This window comes from Phascolarctos cinereus, unplaced genomic scaffold (genome assembly GCF_003287225.1).
Source record: "Phascolarctos cinereus isolate Bilbo 61053 unplaced genomic scaffold, phaCin_HiC Scaffold_1;HRSCAF=81, whole genome shotgun sequence".
NCBI classification, from domain to species: Eukaryota; Metazoa; Chordata; class Mammalia; order Diprotodontia; family Phascolarctidae; genus Phascolarctos; species Phascolarctos cinereus.
In genome coordinates, this window is record NW_027555514.1 from 49,376,818 (window position 1) to 49,403,038 (window position 26,221).

The 26,221-nt window shown below is 40.5% G+C and overlaps 1 protein-coding gene across 1 annotated transcript in view; it reads right to left on the reverse strand.

The window, feature by feature from the left end:
* Window positions 1–6,873, reverse strand: part of CDK14 (cyclin dependent kinase 14) — a 654,255-nt gene extending 647,382 nt beyond the window's left edge. The window contains 1 exon segment of the mRNA XM_020987443.2: window positions 6,211–6,873. Within this exon segment, the coding sequence (XP_020843102.1) occupies window positions 6,211–6,301 (91 nt within the window). The 5' untranslated portion in view covers window positions 6,302–6,873.
* Window positions 6,874–26,221: the final 19,348 nt, after the last annotated feature.

Consider the following 26,221-nt stretch of genomic DNA (forward strand, 5'->3'; position numbering starts at 1 on the left):
AAAGTATTCAAAAACTGTGGTAGATAATGTACTTTGGGGAACTGCAAACAAGAAGGCATGGTGGTGGTGGTAGTAGTAGTATTAGTAACAATAGTAAGAGTAGTAAATTATTCAAATGTTAACATCAGTAATTCATTAAATAGTGTTCCTATAGCACTTTAAGGTTTACAAAGTGTTTTGCATTTGTATTTTATCCTCATAACAACCCTGTGAGGTAAGTGTTAAAATGATCCCTTTTTACAAATGAAGACCCTGAAGCAGAGCAAGGTTGAGTGGCTTGCTCATACAGCTAGTAACAGTCTCAGGCAGGATATGAACTCAAGTCTTCCTGACTCTCAGGCCAACATTCTACCCACTGTTGTACTATACTAATAACGTCCTGGAAGATGGTTCGTATGGAGTCTGAACAAAAGAAAATTTCCTCATAAATAGGGAGATTCCTCAAACGTTCTTATTTTCTGCAGATGACACCACACTGAAAGCAGTGTGATATAATAAATAACATTCTAGAATCAGAGTCAGGAAGACCAGGTTTGGTTTTTGGGGTTTTTTTTTTTTGGCTAGGCAATGGAGTTAAGTGACTTGCCCAAGGTCATACAGCTAGTGAGTGTTATGTGTCTGAGGGTGGATTTGAACTCAGGTCCTCCTCACTCCAGTGCTCTATCCACTGCACCACCTAGCTGCCCCCAGGACTCAGGTTCAAATTCCATGAGTGTATACCATTTGTGTGAGGCTCATTTGGAGAATGAGGGTAAAAAGAGAAGATTCCAGGGAAACATGAAAGATGTAAACATTTGAAAGGCTGGCCAACGGAAGAGGGATTAAACTTGTTTAGCTTGGCCCCACAAAGGAAGACAAAGATAAATGGGAAGGCACTGCAGAGAAGCAACTTTGGGCTTGAAGTCAGGAAAGACTTTCGAATGAAACTCTCATGGCAGTGAGGTGGAAAAGTGGATCAAGCACTTAGCCTGCAGTCAGAAAGATGCGAGTTCAAATTCAGCCTCAGACACTAGCTGTGTGACTCTAAGCCAAACACTTTTAAAAAAAAAAACTGTTTGCCTCAGTTTCCCCAATTGTAAAATAATAGCACCTACCTCCCAGGGTTGTTGTAAGGATCAAATAATATAATATTTATAAAGGCTAAGATAATAGGTGCTATATAAATGCTACTTATTGTTGTGGTTATGATTGATAAGAGCTATCCACAAGGGAAATGGGCTGCCTTCAAGCAAAGGGTGTTATGCACTTATGGGTGAAAGGTAGAGCAGTCGTCGTCAAACTCAAACAGAAACTGGGGGATGTAGGGAGGTCAGTATTGACTTAATCTTAAAATGTACTGTTATGTATGTTCTGTTGTATTTTTATTTATTTTGTTAGCTGCTTCTCCATTACATTTCCATCTCCTTCAACTGCCATTAGGCTTTGGCCTGTGTTTGACACCTCTGTCGGACTAAGCATTCTTTTTCAGATCCTTTTTCAGATTCGACTTAAACTAGAGGGCCTCTGAGGTTCATTCCAACTCCAAAATTCTAATTCCAACATTATTGATGACATGTAAGACCAGAAAAGGATGTCACTTGGTAATAAACTGACAGGGAAGAGATGAACCTTCCCAATAATCTTTGAGCTTTTAGATCAGCGGTAGGGAACTTGGGGCCTCCAGACCATACGTGGCCCTCTAGGTCCTCAAGTGTAGCCCTTTGACTGAATCCAAACTTCATAGAACAAATCCCCTCAATAAAAGGATTTGTTCTGTAAAACTTGGACTCAGTCAAAAGGCTGCACCCAAGGACCTAGAAAGACACAAGCGGCCTCGAGGCCCAGGCTCCCCACCCCTATTTTAGATAGTAACAGTTTGTCTCGAGTCTGGGCAGATCCTCTATCAAGAATATGAGTCTCAGAGGATGAGAAGGCAGGAAAGGGTTGGAAACTGCCTTGACAGAGGGATTCCGATTCCCAAAAAAATCACAAACTGAGGTAAGGGAGAGCGGAAGGTCTATACCACCTCTCAGCACCAAACTCTTCACTATTCTCCCTCTTACTCATACATCACTCTAGGAATTAAGGGGGAGGATGATCAGGACGTGAGACAGACAGAGAGGGGGGAGAAGGGGGGGAAGGAAGAGAGCACCCAAACAAAACCCTAGAAGAAAAGAAGCGTGTATAAAAGGCACCCAAAAAAAGCCGTGGCAATACCCACTCTCAAGTTGTGCCTCAGGACCCACAGGGACAAACAGCTCCAAGAAGCCCTTTGAAAATACTTTCTCACATGAATAATACTTTGCATTCATTTTTTAAGATCTTCTAAATAATGAACCATCCACTCTGACAGTTCTTACAGGGATAAGGACCACAAATTAAAGGTGTCTTGGATGCATAAATTCTGACCTAAACATTCCCATAGCATCTCTGTATTGAATATACAGTGAATGTCATTAGTCATTCATGTGAATGTTAACCCATAATTTTCTTCAACTATAGGAAGGAAAAGCAAACTGCCTACATTCTTCTGGTTTTAATGGAGTGCCATTTATTAACCATTTATTTAAGGAAATTGTGCATTTCCTCTCATTAGGAAAGTTCTCCACTTTGAGGCACTCCAAGTCAAATTATGCTCTTGCTGATTAAAAAACAAATACCCTTTCCTAAAAGAACATAATATAAATAAAGTATTAGAATGTCCTGGTTTCCAGATTAAAGTTCTTAGAGGACTGTAGAATCCTTTCCAAGTGTTACTATATGTAATCATTTTGGTCCATAAAGTTATAATCAATTAATGTCATAATTTCCATCTTCAAATAGATGCAATTCCCTAGATGATGCTTCAAATTTGGAATTATATATTCACTGTACAAGATGCAGTAATTCAGGGTCATTTTTCCTATCAGATTCAGTGCTGCGACAAGCTAAGCTTAAAAAAAATAGTCACCTACACAAGAATTATCTCCACTCTCTGCTCCAATACAATGTTTCAACAGCAAAGTTAGGCCAGAAGGGAACATAAAGAAATTTAGCTTGGTTCTAGAGAACATGTCCTAACTTCCTCACCGTGACCCTCCGAAAACATTTATAAAGATACATTTTCAATCATATGAACAAGGTATAGTAGATTCTCATTGCTCTTTACTTTGTTTTATTGGCATCAAATAAAACCAAAGAGATGTGTTGGACAACTACAATAATTCCTAATTAGAGGGGACTGCTGACATTATGTAGCCATAAACTACAAACACTTCTAACTAGAATCGATGGGTGACTTTAAGATTCAATTATACAAGTCTTATGAGGCAGCCCCAGCTGATATCACAGTCATTCGCTGGCAGACCTCACAAATTAGGACTCTGTCGCTTGAAAATCAATGTGTTTTATAGGTCCTTTTATAGGTAGTAATCTCAGCTTGTCCATGGTTACTGAAGGAAGGGAGAAAAGCTGGCAGGACCAATTTAACAGAGGAGAAAATAAGGCCTTAGTGTTGCCACTCCTGACTTGTTATGGTCTGTATTATAAACACTGATTGAACGTCAAGTACTTTTAAATATTGTTCTCCATTGTTAACCAAGGTTTCCTAGTTGGGCAATTTGTCACTGCTTGCAATTAAACAATGCCACTGTGTATCGCAAGATATTTTAAACTACCCTTAGGAATTGCACACAAAATAAACTAAAGGGCAGAACTAAGTCAGTAAAAAGGATGCTATTTCCAGCAGGCATTCTGCAATAATCCCGTCTGAGTTGGGCTAGGAAGGATAAGGGTACTGGCGTGTCAAATTGCAGACCCGGGGAAAGTAGCAGCAATTTGATCCCACCATGAACTACCAAGACACAGAGAGAAGATAACTGATGTAGGAAGAAAGCCAGAAGACTCCAAGTTAGATCTGTCCCTTCCACCCCCATTTCACAGTGCTTTCTTCCAAAAGTCTTTCTCCACTATTTCAACTGTGTAATCTTTTAAAATTTAATTCTAGTACACTAAAGTTCTAATTAGTTAGAACCCAAGTAGCTCAAAACTTTCAAACACAATCTTTACTTTTAGGTAAAAGAGGAAAATTACAAGAAAATAAAGAGAGAGCAAGTATCTATCCAAAAAGCAACTTCTAAAACATAACCCAACCTCAGTGCACCTTTAATCCAATTCTCCCAGTCTTTGTAAATCTATATTTTAGTGTTCTATGATAATAATTAATGTTTGGGATGAGGGCCTTCAGGCCCCCAAGAAACAATCAGTCATATTCACTATATTGTAAAGCAGGAAAATTTACTCATATTTTTAAAAATTTCTCAATAAGGGTTGAAATAGAAAACAAGTTCTGATCACTAACTCTCAATAAATCTGAAATTTTAATTACTCACAATATTCCACTTCCCTAAGAGTCTAGTTAATCCAGGTCTTACAGAATGTAAATAAAAAACAAGACCTCAAAATGATTTAAACATAGACACAGTTAACATTAAATTTATCTTTTGTATTCATTTTCTTAGTTTCTTACCAAGGCAACTGACATTAATTATTTAATACAAAACTGGCTTGACTCCAACAGAGTCATTAAGATTAGAAAATACATAGTAAAATGTTTTTAAAACATTACACTAATGGACTGCAAAAGCAGAGGCCTATATGATCATTTGGATTAGATTCTGAATTACCAGTATTATTAATAATAAACATTGGTTGAGCACCAAATACTTATTTTCAAATGCTGTTCTTAATCCTGAAACTTTATTTCCCAAGTATTTCTAACTCCGATGGGTGAACTTAACAAATATTCCATATACATGCAAGGCAAATTTGGATATTAATATTAATTCTAGGCTTGAGTTTAAGAATCTAAAGGGAGATTAGACCTTATAATCTGAATTGACTTCATAAATCAAAGGAAAACAAAGACACCACCACTAAACCCATAAACTCAGAACTGCCTTTAAGTTGGGAAAAGACGAGGGAATAGCTGAGCATTTTTAGGATATGTTTATAAAATGTTAAAAGTTAATTTAGCACAAATATTATATCTGTGTATATATATACACATACTATATATACATAATATCTTCAAAGTCCTTCAGTATTTTTCTTTCTGGCATGAGGAGGGGTGGAATTGGATATTTCTCTGCTTTATTTTCATTAACACCTTCATTAACACAGACATTAAATACCTGAAACAAAGACCTAGTGTCTATGGGACATTACTGCTCAGTGTAATAAGAAACAGAATTTTCCTGCTGTTTGCACAACCACACACAGATGAAAGTGACCCCAGTCACCATGATGCTACCCTCCCAAGTTTGCTAAGTTTAAGTGGCAATTTCTGTTGTCAGTACTTGAAATCCAGTGAACACTTAATATGATGTTTTATTCACTGTACATACACATTATTTTTCATTTAAAGTTCCTGAAAAGTTTTTTTGTAATAAAAAAAAGGAATGAAGTCAACTGTTCCTAGTCATTAACAATGGACAAAGTTGAAATGAACTCTGACTTGTTGGTAGTTCGAACACACGTTTCCTAAAGCATCCAGAAAATGTAGCTATCTATTGCCTCTAAATAGCTTGAACCCCTCGTTACCATCAAACCCTGCATTCTTGGAAGCCTTAAGTGCCAAACAAAAGATCCCACAGTAGATGTGCCACTTCCTCTTGGCTTTCATGTGTTTGCAAACGTCACCCTGAGTTTCGGTCCCACCTTTTCAAGAATCCCAAAAGCTAAACAAACCAACCAACCCTGGTCTGGTAGGTTAACAGCCAGTGACACCAAGGGCCTGCGGTCAAGCTTTAAGAGGGCGTGTGGACGGGAGGTGATGGGAGCGGGGGACCCTTCGGGTACGGCAGTCCGTCTTTGGGAGGATGGGAGAGGGAGAACGAAAGAGGGCGGGGTGGAGAAACGTAAATAACTGACCGAAATCCCCACAAAATGCCTTCTGGGGTCCTGGGGAGAGCAAGGGAGGAACTTCTCTGTTCAGGCCCCACCCTCTCCTGGTTCCGAGCCAAGTGCAGCCCCTCGGGTACGACGTGCAAACCAGACACCCACCCCCAGGATTTACAGCCCCGCGAGTGGGTACTTTCGGCATCGCTACACACAACTGCGCGCTGGCAGAAGGAGGCAAAAGAAAGGAAAGCAGGGGGTTAAGGGAGGATGGAGGGGGAGGAATTAGGCAGTTAAGGAGATGGGCAGCAAGAGATGCGAAGAGGGGTCGGCCAGCAGCCCCCGGAGACTCACCTATCCTGCTGAAACTCTCTGACAAAGTTCGGCGCAACTTCTTCATCTTGCTGATCTTCTCCGCCGGCTGAGACTCAATCAGGTCACACATCTGGACTCTGCGGAGCCCGGGAAACTTCCCGACACTGGTCCAGAGCCGAAGAAGACAACAGACCGAGGGGGGCGGGCGGGCTGACTAGGAGGAGGAGGAGGAGGAGGAGGAGGAGGAGAAAAGAGGAGGAGGAGGAGGAGGAGGCTCAGCCTCGGGCTAGGCAGGCGAGGGGAGCGAGCTAAGAGCGGCAGCAGAGAAACTCCCGGGCCCAGCGGGCCCGGCCCCCGCCGTCGGGGCTGTGGGTGCTTAGGGAAGAGGGTCCGAGCTTTCTGCAGATGCCGCAGATGCCGCTGCTCCAGCTGCTCCCCGCTCCGGAGGAGGCGGCGGGAGCGGAGAGTTTCTACGTGGTACCCGGGGCAGCGGCCACCGCCGCCGCGGAGCTCCCCGCAGCCTGATGCATTGCACTCCCTGCGCCCCCCAGGGAACTGAGAAACTGCGGGTGGGCCGGGCCGGGGGCTGCGGGCTGCGGCCGCTGGGTCGGCCAGGAGAGAAAGAGACTAGGAGCCTGCGGGAGGGCGGGCGCCGAGGCGGGAGGGAGGGAAAGAGGGAGGGCGGGAGAGAAGTTGTCCAGTGGACGGCGCTGGAGCCAAGACAAGGGGCGAGGGCCAAGAGCGGCCCCGGGTCGCCTAGGCGGCGGCCGTCCGGCGGCCGGCTGCGCGAGCCTCGGAGGCAGCTGCGCGGGGCGCGGAGCAGCAGCAGCAGCAGCGGGCAGCGAAGGCGGCGGCGGCGGCGGCGGCGGCGGCAGCGGCAACAGCAGCAGCAGCCTGGGCTCCCGAGCTCCCAGGCCGCGTCATCTCCCTCCCCTCCTCTCCCCCTGCCTCGGAGAGGGAGCAGCCCCCGGACGGCCCACGCCGCCCCCTTCGCTCCGCCCCCGGCCCCCTCCTCCTGCCTATCCACCCAGACGCGCGCGCGCTCCGAGCCGGAGCTGCCCCAGACTTGTTGGTCAGTGTCCGAGGCTGGGGACTCCTCCAGCGGAGCCTCGGGGCCAAACGGGGGCTGGGGGAGGGGGGCATCGCAGGTGAGCGACATGCTGAGGCAGAGCCGCGAGCGAGCGGAATGGGCGAGAGGGGGATGCGGCGCTGAGCCCTTTAAGTGGGGGACTGAGAAGTTTATCGTTTTGATGGGCGATGTTTTTCGTCCCAGAAATTAACGGTGTGTGAAATTGAAAGGAAGGGGAAGGACTGTGAGCCCCAATTTCTACCGTTGTTGTCCACAGAAAGGGCGATCAAATATGTCAGAGGCTGTGGTCAATCCTTCAATTGCCTAGTAAGCTGTGAAGGGGAAAGGCAACGAATCATAAATTTCGTGCTGGAAGGGACCTCTGAGGTCATCGAGTTCATTCTGCCTCGTCTTTTCACCGTTGGGGATACTGAGGCCAAGAGCAATGAAGTCCTTGTCCAGGGTCTCGCAGCTAATTGTTGGAAGTCAGTTCAGCCTCCTGCACCTACTTGCGGCCATAGGTCTTCCAAATCTCTTTTCACTAGTCCAGCCCCCTCATTTTGACTTTAACTCCAAATGACCCTTAAAGTTGCACAGCTAGAAAGTGGCTAAGTTAGGATTTGAACCCAAGTTATAGGATCAAGGATTTAGAGCTAGAAGGGACCTTCTATTGGATCATCTTATCCAAAGTGAGTTGACTCACCAAGGTCACATAATTAGTGAGGGGGTTGTCCCATTTTAGAGGCAGATCATGGCTCCACTCCAGACTTCTAAACCAGTATGTTTTCTTGCTTTCTGGAGGCAATCGGGGTTTAATTAAGTGACTTGCCCAGGATCATACGACCAGTAAGTGGAAGGATTTGAACTCAGATTGCCCTGGCTCCAGGTGCAGTGCTCTATCCACTTCACCACCTAGCCACACCATGCTTTCTTTCTAATATGCTATACTACCCTTGAGTACCCACTTTACCCTTCTCTCTAAATGGGTTAAAAAAGAAATTCCTCCCCACTGCCACCACTGAACTGGTGGGAGTTTGCAATTGTACAGTTTGCAGACAGACATCATCTGGATCCTAATAAAATGGACTAAGGCCAAGTAACCAAATGCCCATCTCCAAAGGCAGAGTAAAGGAAAGTGGGGGAGGGTTAGAATGTGTTGTTTTTGGGCACCAGCGCTTCTTGTGAATAGAAATGTTAGTAATCTTGAGTCATTGGGCTATGTAAGCAATGAGAGAGCTTGGGAGGGTGTGACAATGCTGTTTGCTTTAAAGGAAGTTTGAGAGAATATGTGTTTTGTTAAAAGATTTTTATCTTGCAACAAAAACTAACCCCCCCTTCCTTAAATTGTAAGTTGAAGTACAGAGACTATGCCTTTGATTTATTCATAATAGTCCTGAGCACATTCAAGGTGTTTAAGAAATCTCAGTTAATAAGGATAAAAAGGGGGGGGGGGAGTAGGAGAGAGAGAAAGAAAGAAACAACTTCTGACTTCCTTGAAGTCTAGTAGTGAATAATGAAAAGAATTACTCATAGACACAGTATGTATGAAAGCAATAAAATAAAATAAATTAGCGGGCATTTTGATACTGATGCCCCCATCTAGCTATCACAGAAAGCATCCTGTGTGGTCCAATTCAGGAAAAGTTTTCTTTTTGTCATTTCCTCATGTGACTCAGAGAGAAAGTTGTCAGCAACACATGTGTAAGTGATGGAACAAAGCTTTCCAACCAGCATCCTGGGATGTCCATGAGTTCTCCCAGCAGCTGTAAAGCAAATCCAGATGCTCTTGGCAATTCTACCAATAATTTGCTTTTTAAAAAAATACTTTAATCCTCCTTTACCTCCACAATTATTTTTAAAAATAAACTTCACTTGATTAGAAGAGTCAAAAAGAATTAGCTCAAATTCATCAATTTCATCCTTATCATGTCTAGCCAGAAAGATATGTAACTTGGCTGAAATGAAACTTTGGAAGTATCAATGGAGATCTATTATCCATACCATCCCTCCTCCCCTCTTGGTTATCCATTACCATAGATAATACTTTAGTATAGCTGATCTTCTTGTTAAAAAATAAGTAAGTAAGTAAATAAATAAATAAATAAAGGAATGGAAACCAAAGAGTGAAGTTTTAAACTGACTTCTATGATGAAGCAGCAGCTAAATCTGATTACTGTTACTATTACCAATAACAATGTGCTTTCTCTTGAAATTCAATTCAGTTCCATTAAATAAACACAAAATGCCTACTGCGTGCTTGGAAAATGTGCTTCATAACCTGGCCACTTTCCAGTCTTCTTACATTTTACACTTCCACACACTATTTGACGCAGTGACGCTGGCCTTCTTGCAGTTCCTAGAGCATGACACTCCCATCTAGCAATTTTGAGCATTTCCAATGGCTGTTCACTTGCTTGGAACTCTACTCCATCTCTGCCTCCTGGCTTCCCTGGCTTCCTTTAAGCCTCACTTTCTGCAGGAAACCCTTCCCAATCTTCTTAATCTTTGTGCCTTCCCTTGGAGATGACCCCCATTCAGCCTGTCTGTATTTCATTTGTACCTAGTTGTTTGCATGAGGTCTTCTCCATTGGACTATGAGCCCCTTGAGAGCAGAAACCATTTATTACCTTTCTTTCTGTCACCAGTGCTTAACACAGTACCTGGCACATATAGGCACTTAATAAATGTTAACCAACTAAATGACTAACTCCTTATCATTCAGGATAGAAAGACAAAGACAGAATGGTCCCTTCCATCTTGGACTTTACATTCTGTTTAATAGAATTTGATTGAAACATTGTGCAGGAACCCAGAGTGCAGACAGTGATTGGAAAAGGGTGACTTACTGTAAAACCTTCCTTTGAGGAGGACCAATGACCTTGTGAATTGGGTTTAAACGAGGCATAACTGCACAAAGTTGTCAGCCTCACTTTCTTCTCCAGTCGGTGAATTCCAGGGGCAAGACGATGGTCAAGGTTACCAGCCATGGCCCAGGACGCAGTGGGTGACTTGACCTTTCTAAATTAAAATGATTTAATCAGCTGGCAAAGGAATTGAACCCCTGACATTGTTTACTCCAGGGCTCTGACCAACTAATTTAAACAACCAGAGACCACTAAATATTTGAATGTCCCCATGCTCAATGATTTCTGCAGAAAATGTGAAATAGCGTTTAATCCAATTCATAAGTAAAACACAGGGGTTTTTGTATGTTATAACTCATTTTTAATAAATTATAATTATATAAATGGAGCAGCTAGGTAACACAGTGGTTTGGGCACTGGGCCTGGAGTCAGGAAAACCTGAGTTCAAATCCAGCCTGAGACACTTACTAGCTGTGTGACCCTGGCCAAATCATTCAACCCTGTTTGCCTCAATTTCCTCATCTGTAAAATGAACTGGAGAAGGAAATAGCAAACCACTCCAGTACCTTTGCCAAGAAAACACCAAATTGGGTCACAAAGAGTTGGATACTACTGAAATGATTGAACAACAAATTATATAAATATATGTATCAATAAATTTATTATATTAAAATAGACATAAATAATAGAAATAACACTTAGTGTTATTAATTCAATATAATCAATGTATGGAATTATAATTATTAATTTCATACCATTAGTGTATGGAATTATAATTATTAATTTCATACTATTAGTGTATGGAATTAAGATCTAGGTAATAGGGATATATTAATAGAAAACTGTATTGAAATTTATATTGCTATTTCAGCATGGTATAATAGTCAGCTGGCCCACAAGCTAGGAAAAACTGACCCATACAGGTTTTGTTACTGAAGGCAGATTACTTAACCTCCCAGGGCTCTAGTCAATTATCTAAACCTGAGCTGCAAAAAAGCCACCACCTTGTATTGTTAGAGAATTTCTTTACCTGAGAGCTATCCGAAATCACCAGCCTAGTCACCATGCCTTATTATAATAATAACTGATGGATGGACCTGTGCCATTGATCTCCATTCGATGTCTTAAGATCTAAAGAAAGGCCCCCAGAATGAGTCCCCATCACAGATTACTGGAAGAATGTGAATGAGGACAGGCAGTCATTGATGGGTTGTAAGCTCCATTGTTGGAGGGAGTGCATACATGGATGACATCACTGATCCACTGAGCCTAAAAGCACCGATATTACCAATGGATTTGCTAAGTCTTGACCATACCAGAATCAGAGACTCTCAAAGTTGGAAAACACTTCAGAGACCTTCTGAGACCATACAGGGAAAAATACTCTCATTAAACTATCTAATAGGTGTTCATCTAGGCTTCACGTGAAGAACTTAAATGAAGGGTAACACAAGGCTGCAGCTTGAAGTTGGCTCTGGCTTTTAGAAAGTCTTTCCTAGCTCAAGCTCAAATTCGTGTCTTTGCAATTTCCATCCATCATTCCTGGTTCTAACTCCCTGGGACCAAGTATAACAAGTCTAATCATTCTCCCATACACCTGAAGACAACCATCATGTTGTTTTCTTCTCCAAACTAAACATGCCCCAGTCCCACAACTGAGTCTCATATGACATGTTCTTGAGGTAATTCTCCATCTGGCTCCCTAAGCCCGGAACATTCTTCAGCTAATTGATGTCCTTCTTAAAATGTGCTAGCCAGAACTGAACACAATACTCAGACCAGATGTGGTCTGACCAGGGCACGGTGCCATAGGACTCCTCCCTCCCTTGTATCTCTCCTAAGACACTGCTGACTCATATTAAATTTGCATTCTCCCTAACCCCCTATATTCTTTTCAGACAGACTTCTATCTAGTCCTGCCTCATCTACTGTATTTGCAAAGCAAGTTTTTAGAGCTCCAGGAGTAAGACTTTTCATTTGTCCCCGTTAAATCTCAATGTATTCAGCCCAATAGTCTTGAACTTTAGGGAGCCTGGTTATTATCTAGCATGTTACCTATCCCTTCTAGTTTCATGGCTTCTGATCGTGTGATAAGCACGCCAACTAAGCCTTTACCTAAGTCACAATTGAATAACACAAGACCAGGGAGAGATACCTAAGGCACTCCACTGGAGACTTCCATTCAAGCTGACATGAAGCGACTAATGATTAACTTTTGAAACCAGCCATTTGACCGGTTTCCAACTACATAGTTGTATTATTTTGCAGCCTGTGTCTCTCCATCTTTCACACAAGAATAGTGTGAGAGACTTGATAAATCCCTTGCTGAAATCTAAGCAAACTGTCCATCTAATCTGCTACTTTAGTCCATTGGGGGGGGAGGCAATTGGGGTTAAGTGACTTGCCCAGAGTCACACTGCTAATGAGTGTTATATGTCTGAGGCAGGATTTGAACTCAAGTCCTCCTGACTCTGGGACTGGTGTTCTATCCATCGAGCCACCTAGTTGCCCCTAGTCCATTCTTATTTTTGATGGGCTATGGGGAATGCTACAGATGGAGGTTACCTTTATTTCAGCAATGCCTTTGATAAAGTCCTTCATGCTGTTCTTGTGATAAAGATGGGGAGATCTGGGTTACAAAATACTACAGTGTAATTGGGTTGAGAGAAGCAACAGTTAGCTTAGAACAAGCTAGAAAAGTTAGAATCTAGGAAATGGAATTGTAGTGATGCAAATGAGGAGATGAGATGATTTGTCCTGAGGTGAAGTTAGTTCTTCAGTTTGTTTTAGTCATGTCCCGATTTGACTTTTCGTGGCCCCATTTGGGGTTTTCTTGACAAAGATACTGGAGTGGTTTGCCATTTCCTTCTCCAGCTCATTTTACAGATGAAGACACTGAGGCAAACAAGATTAAGTGACTTGCCCAGGGTCCTGAGGCCAGATTTGAAGATGAGTCTTTCTGGCTCCAGACCTGGTGCTCTATCCGCTGCGCCACCTAGCTGCCCCCCAGGGGAAGTTAAGACAGTAACAAACACCACAGGAGACAACTTTTCTGAAGAAGGAGATGTACAAAGATACCACTGGGGAAGAGAAAAGTGAGAAATGAGGATACCAAAGATATGGAGAATAGAACTAGAAACAAGCTGAAGGTGAGAGATTCAATGTGTGCAGATATTCAAGAAGCATTTAGGGTTATCGATGCTTAACACCATGCAGGGAAAAGAATATAAGGTTTGGAGTTGGAATCCTGGCTTTGCAATTTACTGCCTTTGTGACCTTGACCAGCTTCTCTGGGCCTTTGTCTCATCTGTGCAATGAGACTATTGGACTAAATGACCTCTGAGGTCATTTGACCTGAAGTTGAAATGAAACCAAGGCTTACCTACTTTAAAATAAGGGCATATCATTACAGTGAATCATTAAAGGTGTGGAAATATGTGTAATTAGATACAATCTTAGAGATCTTTATGGGCACTACTGTACCCTCCTGAGATAGGTAGGACACCTTGAACTGAATTACCTCAGGACGGAGCGATGACACATTAAGGTCACGGTGAGTCAGTGGGGAAGCACTGTAAGTCTCATGTTCTTATCATTAGACATCTCTGGGTCTTAAAAATCATAAAAGAGCAAGGCCAGATTATAAAGAATTGAAAATTGAAATGAAAAAAGTTCCAAGAATTTCAGTGTATTCAGTATTTCCCTAACATGCTTCTCCTCAAAAGCTCACAACAATCACTAGCGCCTGAGCAAACTGCCTGTGTTGAAGGATGAGTGTGGAGGGGGCAGGGTGGAGAAAGAGAAATAACAGATACGGATGTGTCCGTATTTAGCAGGTTAACCATGAAACACTGCTCATACTTTCAGACCTCTAAGCCATTCAAGAATAGAGTCTACATATGCCTTGTCACTTTAATTAAATCAATACTGTTTTTTTGTAATGCATTTCATAATGCTTATTGCTTATGTGTTGAGAGAATCTGGTTTCACTTGCAAAAGGCATGTTGTGAAAAACACAGATATTGTTTAAAAATGATACTAAGTATGAGAATCTCTGGGTAATTTTGAAGAAAATAAAATACTTTATTCAAAGCATGTATATGTATAATATATTATATATGTATAATATACATACATATGTATGTATAAATGTGTATATGTGTGTGTATGTATATATACATGTTAACGTCAATTCTTGATTCAAATGGTCTCTAAAACTTCTAATACTGAAGAATTAATGCTTTTTTGTCAAGCCCCGTCATTTAAACTACAAAAACAAATAACAACAAAGTGGATAGAGCACCAGCCCTAGAGTCAGGAGGACCTGAGTTCAAATCCCACCTCAGACCCATAGTACTTATTAGCCGTGTGACCTTGGGCAAGTCACTTAACTCCATTGCCTAGGGGGGGAAAAACACAAATAACAAGAAATAGCTACCAGAGGGTTGTTTGTTTGTTTGTTTGTTTGTTTGTTTGTTTAATGCAGTCCCGTTGGCTGTTATACCCCTTAGTGTGACTGATGTGCCAAATAATTTGTTAATTGGTATTTGCTAAACAAAAGGTAGTGTGATGTGAATGTAGCATGAGTGGAGTAATTATAAGATATGTTTGTCATCTGTTTCAGTTTATCATGTAGCATCTATCAAAATTAAGCTTCAGGACTCCTTTGTGTAATTGAATATCACATGTTGATATGAAATCACCCAAGAGCTGTGGTGATGTGAACCTTATGCCTGAAGGTCAGACTGGTCAGGCTCTGTTAGGAGTCATTAATTCCAGAGATTCAGTCTCTTCTAACTCCGGTGTGCCAGTTTTATCTTACCTCATCTAAGCTTTTGACAATTCTGCCTAGGTGCCTAATCTATACTTAGTATTTACAAGTCACAGAAATGGCTTACAGTGAAAGTGGTAGGTGTTATCAGTTTACCTCTCTCCCACTCTCCAGCTAACCTGAATTTCATTTTTTTGGTTTAATAACATAGGTTTACATAAAATATTCACATCATTCTCTCATTCCATTATTTCTCATTTACATAATGGGAGTGTGTGGAAGAGGTATGTGAGCCTTATTTTACTGGGAAAATGATTTGCCTAATTCACATAGTGATTAAACTGATTTCTGAAATTCTAATCTTATTTTTTTGTTGTTAGATTATGCTCTATCCTGAGAAAGAACAGAAGGTGTGCTGTTCACAGAACTGTAACAGGTAAGGAAGGTTTTGCTTTAAGCTCCAACATCTGGGATGAGGGCATTGCCCACCTTCAGTGGTCCAGAGACTACAATTCCGGGAGGGGTTAGATGGGATGGGAATGGGCCCCAGAAGAATATGAGGGAGCTGGGTTTCAGGACAGTAGAAGAAGGGGGAGATCATCCCTGGTTATCCTTCTCCTATTCTAACTCCTTGTAGAAGACAAGTAATGGTCAGGGATGTTGTGCTCAAAGGAGCTCATTCTTCTTGAGTAGGTCTTGGTCAATAAAAGCCTCATTTTCTTCTAGGACTAACAAGTCTCACATCCTTTTAATTCTTTGAGCAATACCTCTAGTCAAAAGATGCAATTTCCTCTTCCCACTGAAACTGGATTTCCATTGTGAGAGTTGCCAGGGCCCCTTTATGGCTATCCCTTTCACAATAGGAACAAGGTCCACAGGAGTACTTCACAAAGTATTTTTTCTTTATGGACAGCTCCTGGTCTGCAGAAGCAATGGCCTCTCCCAAAAGTAACCCAACCCCAGTCTGCAAAGGGTCTTGGACCTTGAGTTTACCCCACCCTATCCTGTTCCATGCCCCTGAAGGAGGTGACAGTGTGCAAAGATTTGAATGATTGATTTTGTCCCTGGTGAAAGGATTCCTACTTACCTGGCTAAGCATCATAGCACAATATACCTGTATATATGAAAGAAGCATCTTTTAATTACCCTTGTTGAATGGAAATGACCAAGTCATTGCTATTGAAAGATGTCAGAGAAGTAAAATGGAGTCCTGACCTCTGTGGAGGAAAATGTCTAATTCTTAGGGTCCTGAATTGAAACTAGGAGGGGCTTCAGAGATCATCTAGTCCAAATTCTACATTATACAGATTAGGAAACTGAGAGCTAGAGTGACTTGCCCAAGGTCACACATGTGTTAAGTAACAGATGGTATTCACAACTACATCATCTCCATTGCACTGCTTTCCCAATTTTTAGACTTTGGTAAAGGTAGATTGGGAATCAGCCTAATCACAAACACCCTTAAATGAAGTTAGGATGTGTAATCTGTTAACTGAGGAAACAGATTCTGAGGCTAGGGTCAAATATAGTGATATTTATGAACCAATGAAATCACAGATTAAGACCACAAAAACATTCTGAGCTGTTTGTATGAAAGGGACATGAGAAGTTCTTTGTCTTTCTAGAAGCCTTCCTTCTGCTGTGAGTGAGTCATGGTTAGGAAGACTTAGATAGAATAAAAGCAGTGACGGTATACAGATAGAAGTTGCTAAGGCAGCAGAAGCAGGAAGAGTGATGTGTGGACAGTAAGGAAGAGAAAAAGAAGTAAAGTCTCAGTGGAAAGATCATTGTGGAAGGACTGCTTAATTGGACACATTCCTGATGTAAGTCAGTCATATTTGCCCTTTCCCACAAGCAGAGATTTATTGTTGAGCTGTTTTCAGTCATATCTGATTCGACTCTTTGTGACCCCATTTGGGGTTTTCTTGGCAAAGATACTGGAGGGGTTTGCCATTTCCTTCTCCAGCTCATTTTACAGTTGAGAAACCTGAGGCAAACTGGGTTGAGTGACTTGCCCAGAGTCACACTGCTAATGAGTGTTATATGTCTGAGGCAGGATTTGAACTCAAGTCCTCCTGACTCTGGGACTGGTGTTCTATCCATCGAGCCACCTAGTTGCCCCTAGTCCATTCTTATTTTTGATGGGCTATGGGGAATGCTACAGATGGAGGTTACCTTTATTTCAGCAATGCCTTTGATAAAGTCCTTCATGCTGTTCTTGTGATAAAGATGGGGAGATCTGGGTTACAAAATACTACAGTGTAATTGGGTTGAGAGAAGCAACAGTTAGCTTAGAACAAGCTAGAAAAGTTAGAATCTAGGAAATGGAATTGTAGTGATGCAAATGAGGAGATGAGATGATTTGTCCTGAGGTGAAGTTAGTTCTTCAGTTTGTTTTAGTCATGTCCCGATTTGACTTTTCGTGGCCCCATTTGGGGTTTTCTTGACAAAGATACTGGAGTGGTTTGCCATTTCCTTCTCCAGCTCATTTTACAGATGAAGACACTGAGGCAAACAAGATTAAGTGACTTGCCCAGGGTCCTGAGGCCAGATTTGAAGATGAGTCTTTCTGGCTCCAGACCTGGTGCTCTATCCGCTGCGCCACCTAGCTGCCCCCCAGGGGAAGTTAAGACAGTAACAAACACCACAGGAGACAACTTTTCTGAAGAAGGAGATGTACAAAGATACCACTGGGGAAGAGAAAAGTGAGAAATGAGGATACCAAAGATATGGAGAATAGAACTAGAAACAAGCTGAAGGTGAGAGATTCAATGTGTGCAGATATTCAAGAAGCATTTAGGGTTATCGATGCTTAACACCATGCAGGGAAAAGAATATAAGGTTTGGAGTTGGAATCCTGGCTTTGCAATTTACTGCCTTTGTGACCTTGACCAGCTTCTCTGGGCCTTTGTCTCATCTGTGCAATGAGACTATTGGACTAAATGACCTCTGAGGTCATTTGACCTGAAGTTGAAATGAAACCAAGGCTTACCTACTTTAAAATAAGGGCATATCATTACAGTGAATCATTAAAGGTGTGGAAATATGTGTAATTAGATACAATCTTAGAGATCTTTATGGGCACTACTGTACCCTCCTGAGATAGGTAGGACACCTTGAACTGAATTACCTCAGGACGGAGCGATGACACATTAAGGTCACGGTGAGTCAGTGGGGAAGCACTGTAAGTCTCATGTTCTTATCATTAGACATCTCTGGGTCTTAAAAATCATAAAAGAGCAAGGCCAGATTATAAAGAATTGAAAATTGAAATGAAAAAAGTTCCAAGAATTTCAGTGTATTCAGTATTTCCCTAACATGCTTCTCCTCAAAAGCTCACAACAATCACTAGCGCCTGAGCAAACTGCCTGTGTTGAAGGATCAGTGTGGAGGGGGCAGGGTGGAGAAAGAGAAATAACAGATACGGATGTGTCCGTATTTAGCAGGTTAACCATGAAACACTGCTCATACTTTCAGACCTCTAAGCCATTCAAGAATAGAGTCTACATATGCCTTGTCACTTTAATTAAATCAATACTGTTTTTTTGTAATGCATTTCATAATGCTTATTGCTTATGTGTTGAGAGAATCTGGTTTCACTTGCAAAAGGCATGTTGTGAAAAACACAGATATTGTTTAAAAATGATACTAAGTATGAGAATCTCTGGGTAATTTTGAAGAAAATAAAATACTTTATTCAAAGCATGTATATGTATAATATATTATATATGTATAATATACATACATATGTATGTATAAATGTGTATATGTGTGTGTATGTATATATACATGTTAACGTCAATTCTTGATTCAAATGGTCTCTAAAACTTCTAATACTGAAGAATTAATGCTTTTTTATCAAGCCCCGTCATTTAAACTACAAAAACAAATAACAACAAAGTGGATAGAGCACCAGCCCTAGAGTCAGGAGGACCTGAGTTCAAATCCCACCTCAGACCCATAGTACTTATTAGCCGTGTGACCTTGGGCAAGTCACTTAACTCCATTGCCTAGGGGGGGAAAAACACAAATAACAAGAAATAGCTACCAGAGGGTTGTTTGTTTGTTTGTTTGTTTGTTTGTTTAATGCAGTCCCGTTGGCTGTTATACCCCTTAGTGTGACTGATGTGCCAAATAATTTGTTAATTGGTATTTGCTAAACAAAAGGTAGTGTGATGTGAATGTAGCATGAGTGGAGTAATTATAAGATATGTTTGTCATCTGTTTCAGTTTATCATGTAGCATCTATCAAAATTAAGCTTCAGGACTCCTTTGTGTAATTGAATATCACATGTTGATATGAAATCACCCAAGAGCTGTGGTGATGTGGAACCTTATGCCTGAAGGTCAGACTGGTCAGGCTCTGTTAGGAGTCATTAATTCCAGAGATTCAGTCTCTTCTAACTCCGGTGTGCCAGTTTTATCTTACCTCATCTAAGCTTTTGACAATTCTGCCTAGGTGCCTAATCTATACTTAGTATTTACAAGTCACAGAAATGGCTTACAGTGAAAGTGGTAGGTGTTATCAGTTTACCTCTCTCCCACTCTCCAGCTAACCTGAATTTCATTTTTTTGGTTTAATAACATAGGTTTACATAAAATATTCACATCATTCTCTCATTCCATTATTTCTCATTTACATAATGGGAGTGTGTGGAAGAGGTATGTGAGCCTTATTTTACTGGGAAAATGATTTGCCTAATTCACATAGTGATTAAACTGATTTCTGAAATTCTAATCTTATTTTTTTGTTGTTAGATTATGCTCTATCCTGAGAAAGAACAGAAGGTGTGCTGTTCACAGAACTGTAACAGGTAAGGAAGGTTTTGCTTTAAGCTCCAACATCTGGGATGAGGGCATTGCCCACCTTCAGTGGTCCAGAGACTACAATTCCGGGAGGGGTTAGATGGGATGGGAATGGGCCCCAGAAGAATATGAGGGAGCTGGGTTTCAGGACAGTAGAAGAAGGGGGAGATCATCCCTGGTTATCCTTCTCCTATTCTAACTCCTTGTAGAAGACAAGTAATGGTCAGGGATGTTGTGCTCAAAGGAGCTCATTCTTCTTGAGTAGGTCTTGGTCAATAAAAGCCTCATTTTCTTCTAGGACTAACAAGTCTCACATCCTTTTAATTCTTTGAGCAATACCTCTAGTCAAAAGATGCAATTTCCTCTTCCCACTGAAACTGGATTTCCATTGTGAGAGTTGCCAGGGCCCCTTTATGGCTATCCCTTTCACAATAGGAACAAGGTCCACAGGAGTACTTCACAAAGTATTTTTTCTTTATGGACAGCTCCTGGTCTGCAGAAGCAATGGCCTCTCCCAAAAGTAACCCAACCCCAGTCTGCAAAGGGTCTTGGACCTTGAGTTTACCCCACCCTATCCTGTTCCATGCCCCTGAAGGAGGTGACAGTGTGCAAAGATTTGAATGATTGATTTTGTCCCTGGTGAAAGGATTCCTACTTACCTGGCTAAGCATCATAGCACAATATACCTGTATATATGAAAGAAGCATCTTTTAATTACCCTTGTTGAATGGAAATGACCAAGTCATTGCTATTGAAAGATGTCAGAGAAGTAAAATGGAGTCCTGACCTCTGTGGAGGAAAATGTCTAATTCTTAGGGTCCTGAATTGAAAACTAGGAGGGGCTTCAGAGATCATCTAGTCCAAATTCTACATTATACAGATTAGGAAACTGAGAGCTAGAGTGACTTGCCCAAGGTCACACATGTGTTAAGTAACAGATGGTATTCACAACTACATCCATCTCCATTGCACTGCTTTCCCAATTTTTAGACTTTGGTAAAGGTAGATTGGGAATCAGCCTAATCACAAACACCCTTAAATGAAGTTAGGATGTGTAATCTGTTAACTGAGGAAACAGATTCTGAGGCTAGGGTCAAATATAGTGATATTTATGAACCAATGAAATCACAGATTAAGACCACAAAAACATTCTGAGCTGTTTGTATGAAAGGGACATGAGAAGTTCTTTGTCTTTCTAGAAGCCTTCCTTCTGCTGTGAGTGAGTCATGGTTAGGAAGACTTAGATAGAATAAAAGCAGTGACGGTATACAGATAGAAGTTGCTAAGGCAGCAGAAGCAGGAAGAGTGATGTGTGGACAGTAAGGAAGAGAAAAAGAAGTAAAGTCTCAGTGGAAAGATCATTGTGGAAGGACTGCTTAATTGGACACATTCCTGATGTAAGTCAGTCATATTTGCCCTTTCCCACAAGCAGAGATTTATTGTTGAGCTGTTTTCAGTCATATCTGATTCGACTCTTTGTGACCCCATTTGGGGTTTTCTTGGCAAAGATACTGGAGGGGTTTGCCATTTCCTTCTCCAGCTCATTTTACAGTTGAGAAACCTGAGGCAAACTGGGTTGAGTGACTTGCCCAGGGTCACACAGCTAGTAAATGTCTGAAGCCATATTTGAACTCAAGTCTTCCTGACTCTGGGCCCAGCACTCTATCCATTGCATCGCCTAACTGCCCCATGGACAGAGATGGTAACCCCTAAACACAGGCAACAGCCTGAGAGCACCTCTCAGTGGTGAGAGAAGACATCACCATTACTGGAAAAACAAATCTGTCAACACACACCTGGCAGATGAGGGGTATAAAGTAGCTCCTTTGTATATCAAAGAAAGGACATCATAGATACCACAGCCAGGCTCATAGTTAAGAATCTGTATTATCACACAAAATGAATAGAAATACAAAGCACTCTTCAAAGAAATAAAGATAGATTTAAATAAATAGAAAGATATTAATTCCTCATGGTTGGGCCATACCAAGGAAAGAAAAAGGAATAAACATTTATATAGTACCCTCTGTGTGCCAAGGACCTTACTAATATTATCCCGATCCTCACAATAACCCTGGGAGGTAGGTACTATTATTATAATACCCATTTTACAGTTGAGAAAACTGTTGCAAACAGAAGTTAAGGGACTTGTCCAGAGTGGATGACAAGTATCTGAGGCTGGATTTGAACTCAAGTCTTCCAGAATCCAGGCCCATTGTTCTAGCCACTGCACCACATTTAGGTTCTTCAATATATACCAATATAATAAAAGTTGAATATTAATTAATATTAAAATTAATTATTCAACTTAATATTAAATTTAATTTGCTTATTTGGTGTCATAACAATTATTCTAACAGTTGTTTAGAGAGCTAAAATAATAACAAAATTAATCTGGAAGAAGAAAATATAAAGATTTTCAAGGGAGAATGTGTGTGTGTGTGTGTGTGTGTGTGTGTGTGTGTGTGTGTGTGTGTGTGTGTATGATGGAGGCCTAACTATACTAGATCTCAAATTATACCAAAAAGTAATAATAAAATTATTTGGTGCTGGCTAAAAAATGGAAGTCAATCAGTGGGACACATTAAGCACACAACATATAGAAGCAGCAAACATAGTTACATACAATTCAGTAAATCCGAAGATCAAAACTGCTAAGTAAGGTCTCAGTATTTGACAAAAAAATTGTGGGAAAACTGGAAAGCAGTTCTGGCAGAAATTACCTCGTCATATATATGACATCATATATGACAATGAGCTTCAAATAGATACATGCCTTAGATACAAAAGGTATCAGAATCCAATTGGAGGAGCAGAGAAAAAAATACCTTTCACAACTGTGGATAGGGGAAGAACTCCTGAACTCCTGACCAGACAAAGAAAAGAGAAGCTTATGAAAGATAAAATGGACAATTTTGATTACATAAAATTGAAAAGGTTTTGTACAAATGAAGTCAATGAAGTTAAAATTAGAAGGGAAATAGTTAACTGGAAAAGTCTTTGCAGCAAATTTGTCTGATTAAAGGCATGATATTCAAAATATAGAAAGAACTGATTCAAATATGTAAGAAAAAAGGCCATTTCCCAATAGAGAAATAATCAAAGGGTATGAGCAGGCAATTCTCAAAAGAGGAAATCCAAGCTATCAACAACCATATAAAAATACTCCAAATCTCCATTAAGTAGAGAAGTACAAATTAAAACAACTCAGGTTTCACCTCACACTTATGAGAACAGCAAAGATGACAAAAAAGGAAAATGAGAAATGTTGAAGGGGCTTTGGGAAAACAGGTACATTAATGGCCTGTTGATAAAGGTGTAAATTAATACGCCCACCATAGCAAGTCACTAATTTGTGCGTGCCTTTTGACTTAGTGATACTACTACTAGCCCTATACTCCAAAGAGATCAAAAGGAAAAGATGAAATGTATGTAAATATGTATAGCAGATTTTTTTGTTCTACTAAAGCACTGGAAACAAAGGAGATCCCCATAACTGGGAAAAAGCTGAACAAAGTGTGGAATACGAATGTGAAGGAATACTATTTCACACTAAAAGAGGAAAGAAAAGATGATTTCAGAGAAACCTAGGAAGATTTATATGAACTGATAACAGAATGAAATGAGCAGAACTAGGAGAATTATTTATGCAGTAACACTGTAAAAGAAACAACTTTGAAAGACTTACCTTTGATAATACAGTGACCAGTCTTGATTCTGAAAGACTGATGATGAATCATGCTTCTAGCCTCCTGAAAGAGGAGCGATGAATTTCAAGGCATAGAACTGGGCAACAAGGTTGATAGAGTTGATACAGTTGATAGAGCTCAGCCTGGAATTGTTGTCCAAAAACAGAAGAAAGGAAAGAAAAAAAGGTCATTGAGGCACTTTTTAAGATGCACAGAAGAGAACAGAGGAATGACAGATAAACAAAACATCTTTATGAGTAAAATGTTGAGTGTATTGTATACTCGAAAAAATCCAGCCGCATGTATAGAGATTTGAGGTTTCCACATATAATTTTCTATTTCTGTTGCACTTTGTATATGGAAATTTGGTGGTGGGGGAATTCATTAAATTAAGAATTAGAAATAAAATTTTTAAAGTATTTTCAAATACATATTACCTAGGAAATACATATAATTAAGGAAAATATGTTGTTGATAGTAAATAATTTTAACATAGTTATATTAACATCTTATAATTTCAGCAAGATAATCTGAGCTTTGACGTTTCCACATTTTGATACTTTGGTTTGTTGCATGGTTACGTAATTGGACATATTTCCTCCATCTCTTCAGACCACAGCTCTTTCCTACCTCCTGATCTCAGGCAATTCTTCTCCATGAGAACAAAAATAAAATTATTTCACCAAGTATTGTTCTTTAAAACCAGATTCCTTCTTCAAGATGACTTAAAAATCCCAACAAACTCTTTATTCTGGCTCACTACATTTCTGTGTAAAATTGATTCACAGGAGACAAAAGTCAAGAAGTAAGGCAGCAATCAAACCTATTACTTCATCTCTATATACTACAGACCACTTGGACAGAAGGAGGAAATGGATAGGGTTCAGTAAATGCAACTTAACTCTAAGAAGCAAGTTTGAGTTCACAGCTAGCATTGAGATTTGATGGGATGGAAGCTGTCACTAGAACATGACTCTTAAAGGATATTTTTTATTCAAAAGAAAATACAAAGGAGGGGAATATATAATTACTTATTAAAAAGATAGTCTCACATAAGGAAATTCAGAAAGCATTGGAGAAAGAAGGATGAAGAACATCTGAATGACAATCAGAAGGAGAAATAGAAGTGATATTGTCCTAGATATAGACTACGCAGTATATACAGACCATCTCAACAGAATAGGTAAATGGCTCAGGAGTTTGAAACACAGATCACAAGTCTGTCCTGAAAGCATAGTGGGTAAGTAATGGGAAGCTCCAGATATCTTGGCATCTTCAGGAGCTCTTTCTGTGACAAAAGCACAGCTTTTGACAGCTCTGACATTAGCACAGCTAATAATTTCTTAGTCTGTCTTATTGACAATTTTTTCCTTTAAAATATGGAAGAACAAACAAAAGAAACTGTTACCATGGAACTTCCTTCACATTTGGATCAGAAGTAATAACTCCATCAAAGAATGTTCAATAGAGAAGGAAAGGAAATCCAGGCATAGCCGAGCAGATTCTAGTTCAGAAAAAGGACAGAAAATATCCTACTAACTATAATTCTTCAAGAGAATACAGCACAGGAGGGATGGGAAGTTGTCACAAATAACTTTTATTTTAAAAGAATAAAATTCTGAAGACAAAGATAATTCCAATCAGAAGGAAAAGCTTTTAAGAGACTGATGTGGATAACTAACTTCATTTTTATTTATTTATTTTTTTAGGCAATTGAGGTTATGTGACTTGCCCAGGGTCACACAGCTAGTAAGTATCAAGTGTTTGGTCTGAGGTCTTGAGATTTGAACTCAGGTCCTCCTGACTTCAAGGGCCGGTGCTCTATCCACCTAGCTGTCCCGATAGCTAACTTCAACAGGAACAACATTCTGAGGCTCTACTCCAATGTAGGCTAGACTCAATTTTTTTCCATAAACGGTATTGAAACCATGCTTCATTGGCTCAGTAGACTGAAGCCCAGGTCATTGATGTACAAAAGCCAAGACTTCTGACCCTGAACCATCATGTACTACACAGAAGCATGGAAGGTATGCCCAACTGAATCAATGCTATAACCTCACTGAATATCCTTCCCCTACTATGGTTGAATAAACTTCCTTTTGTTAACTGGCAGATGTTCTCAGAGTATTTCATGTTGTTCTAGTATCCAGCCTGTCGCCTGGGTCAGACTTGACCTGTTACAACAAGAAACCAATAGACTGTCTAATATTTTTTAAAACGTGTACAAAAGATGAAAGTAAAGGCAGATACAAATACAAAAGCATGGCTCAGTCTTATAACAATACTACAAGGAGTATTGTGCTCTGAATGGTAATTAGAAACAAATACTAAGGACAAGAAAGGGAGATTTTAAAAATGTATTTGGGAAAAGAGGAGACAAAGAAGAGATAGGGTGGTTGCTTGGGAAGATGATGGGATGGTAATAACAGACAATGAAGATGGGAAAGGGATAAGCATTTCTGTAGTGCCTATTATATGCCAGGCTCTGTGCTAAGTACTTTACAAGTATCATCTCATTTGATCCCTGAGAAGTAAGTGCTATTATGCTGATTTTACAATTGAGGAAACTGAGGCAAATAGTGGTTAAGTCTCTTGCCCAGAGAAACACAGCTAGTCAATGTCTGAGGACAAATTTGAAGTCAAGTCTTCCTGACTCCAGGCCCAACATTCTACACACTGTGGCGCCCACTAGCTGCCTAAGGAGAAGGCAGAACTACTCAATTCTTGCATCATTTTCTCCACCAAAGAGGACGATCATTAGACTGGAAAAGGGAAAATGAAAAATTCCTAATAGTGAATTAAAAGGCAATATAGTTAAGTAAATAAGAGAACACAGCTGTCTTTGATTAAA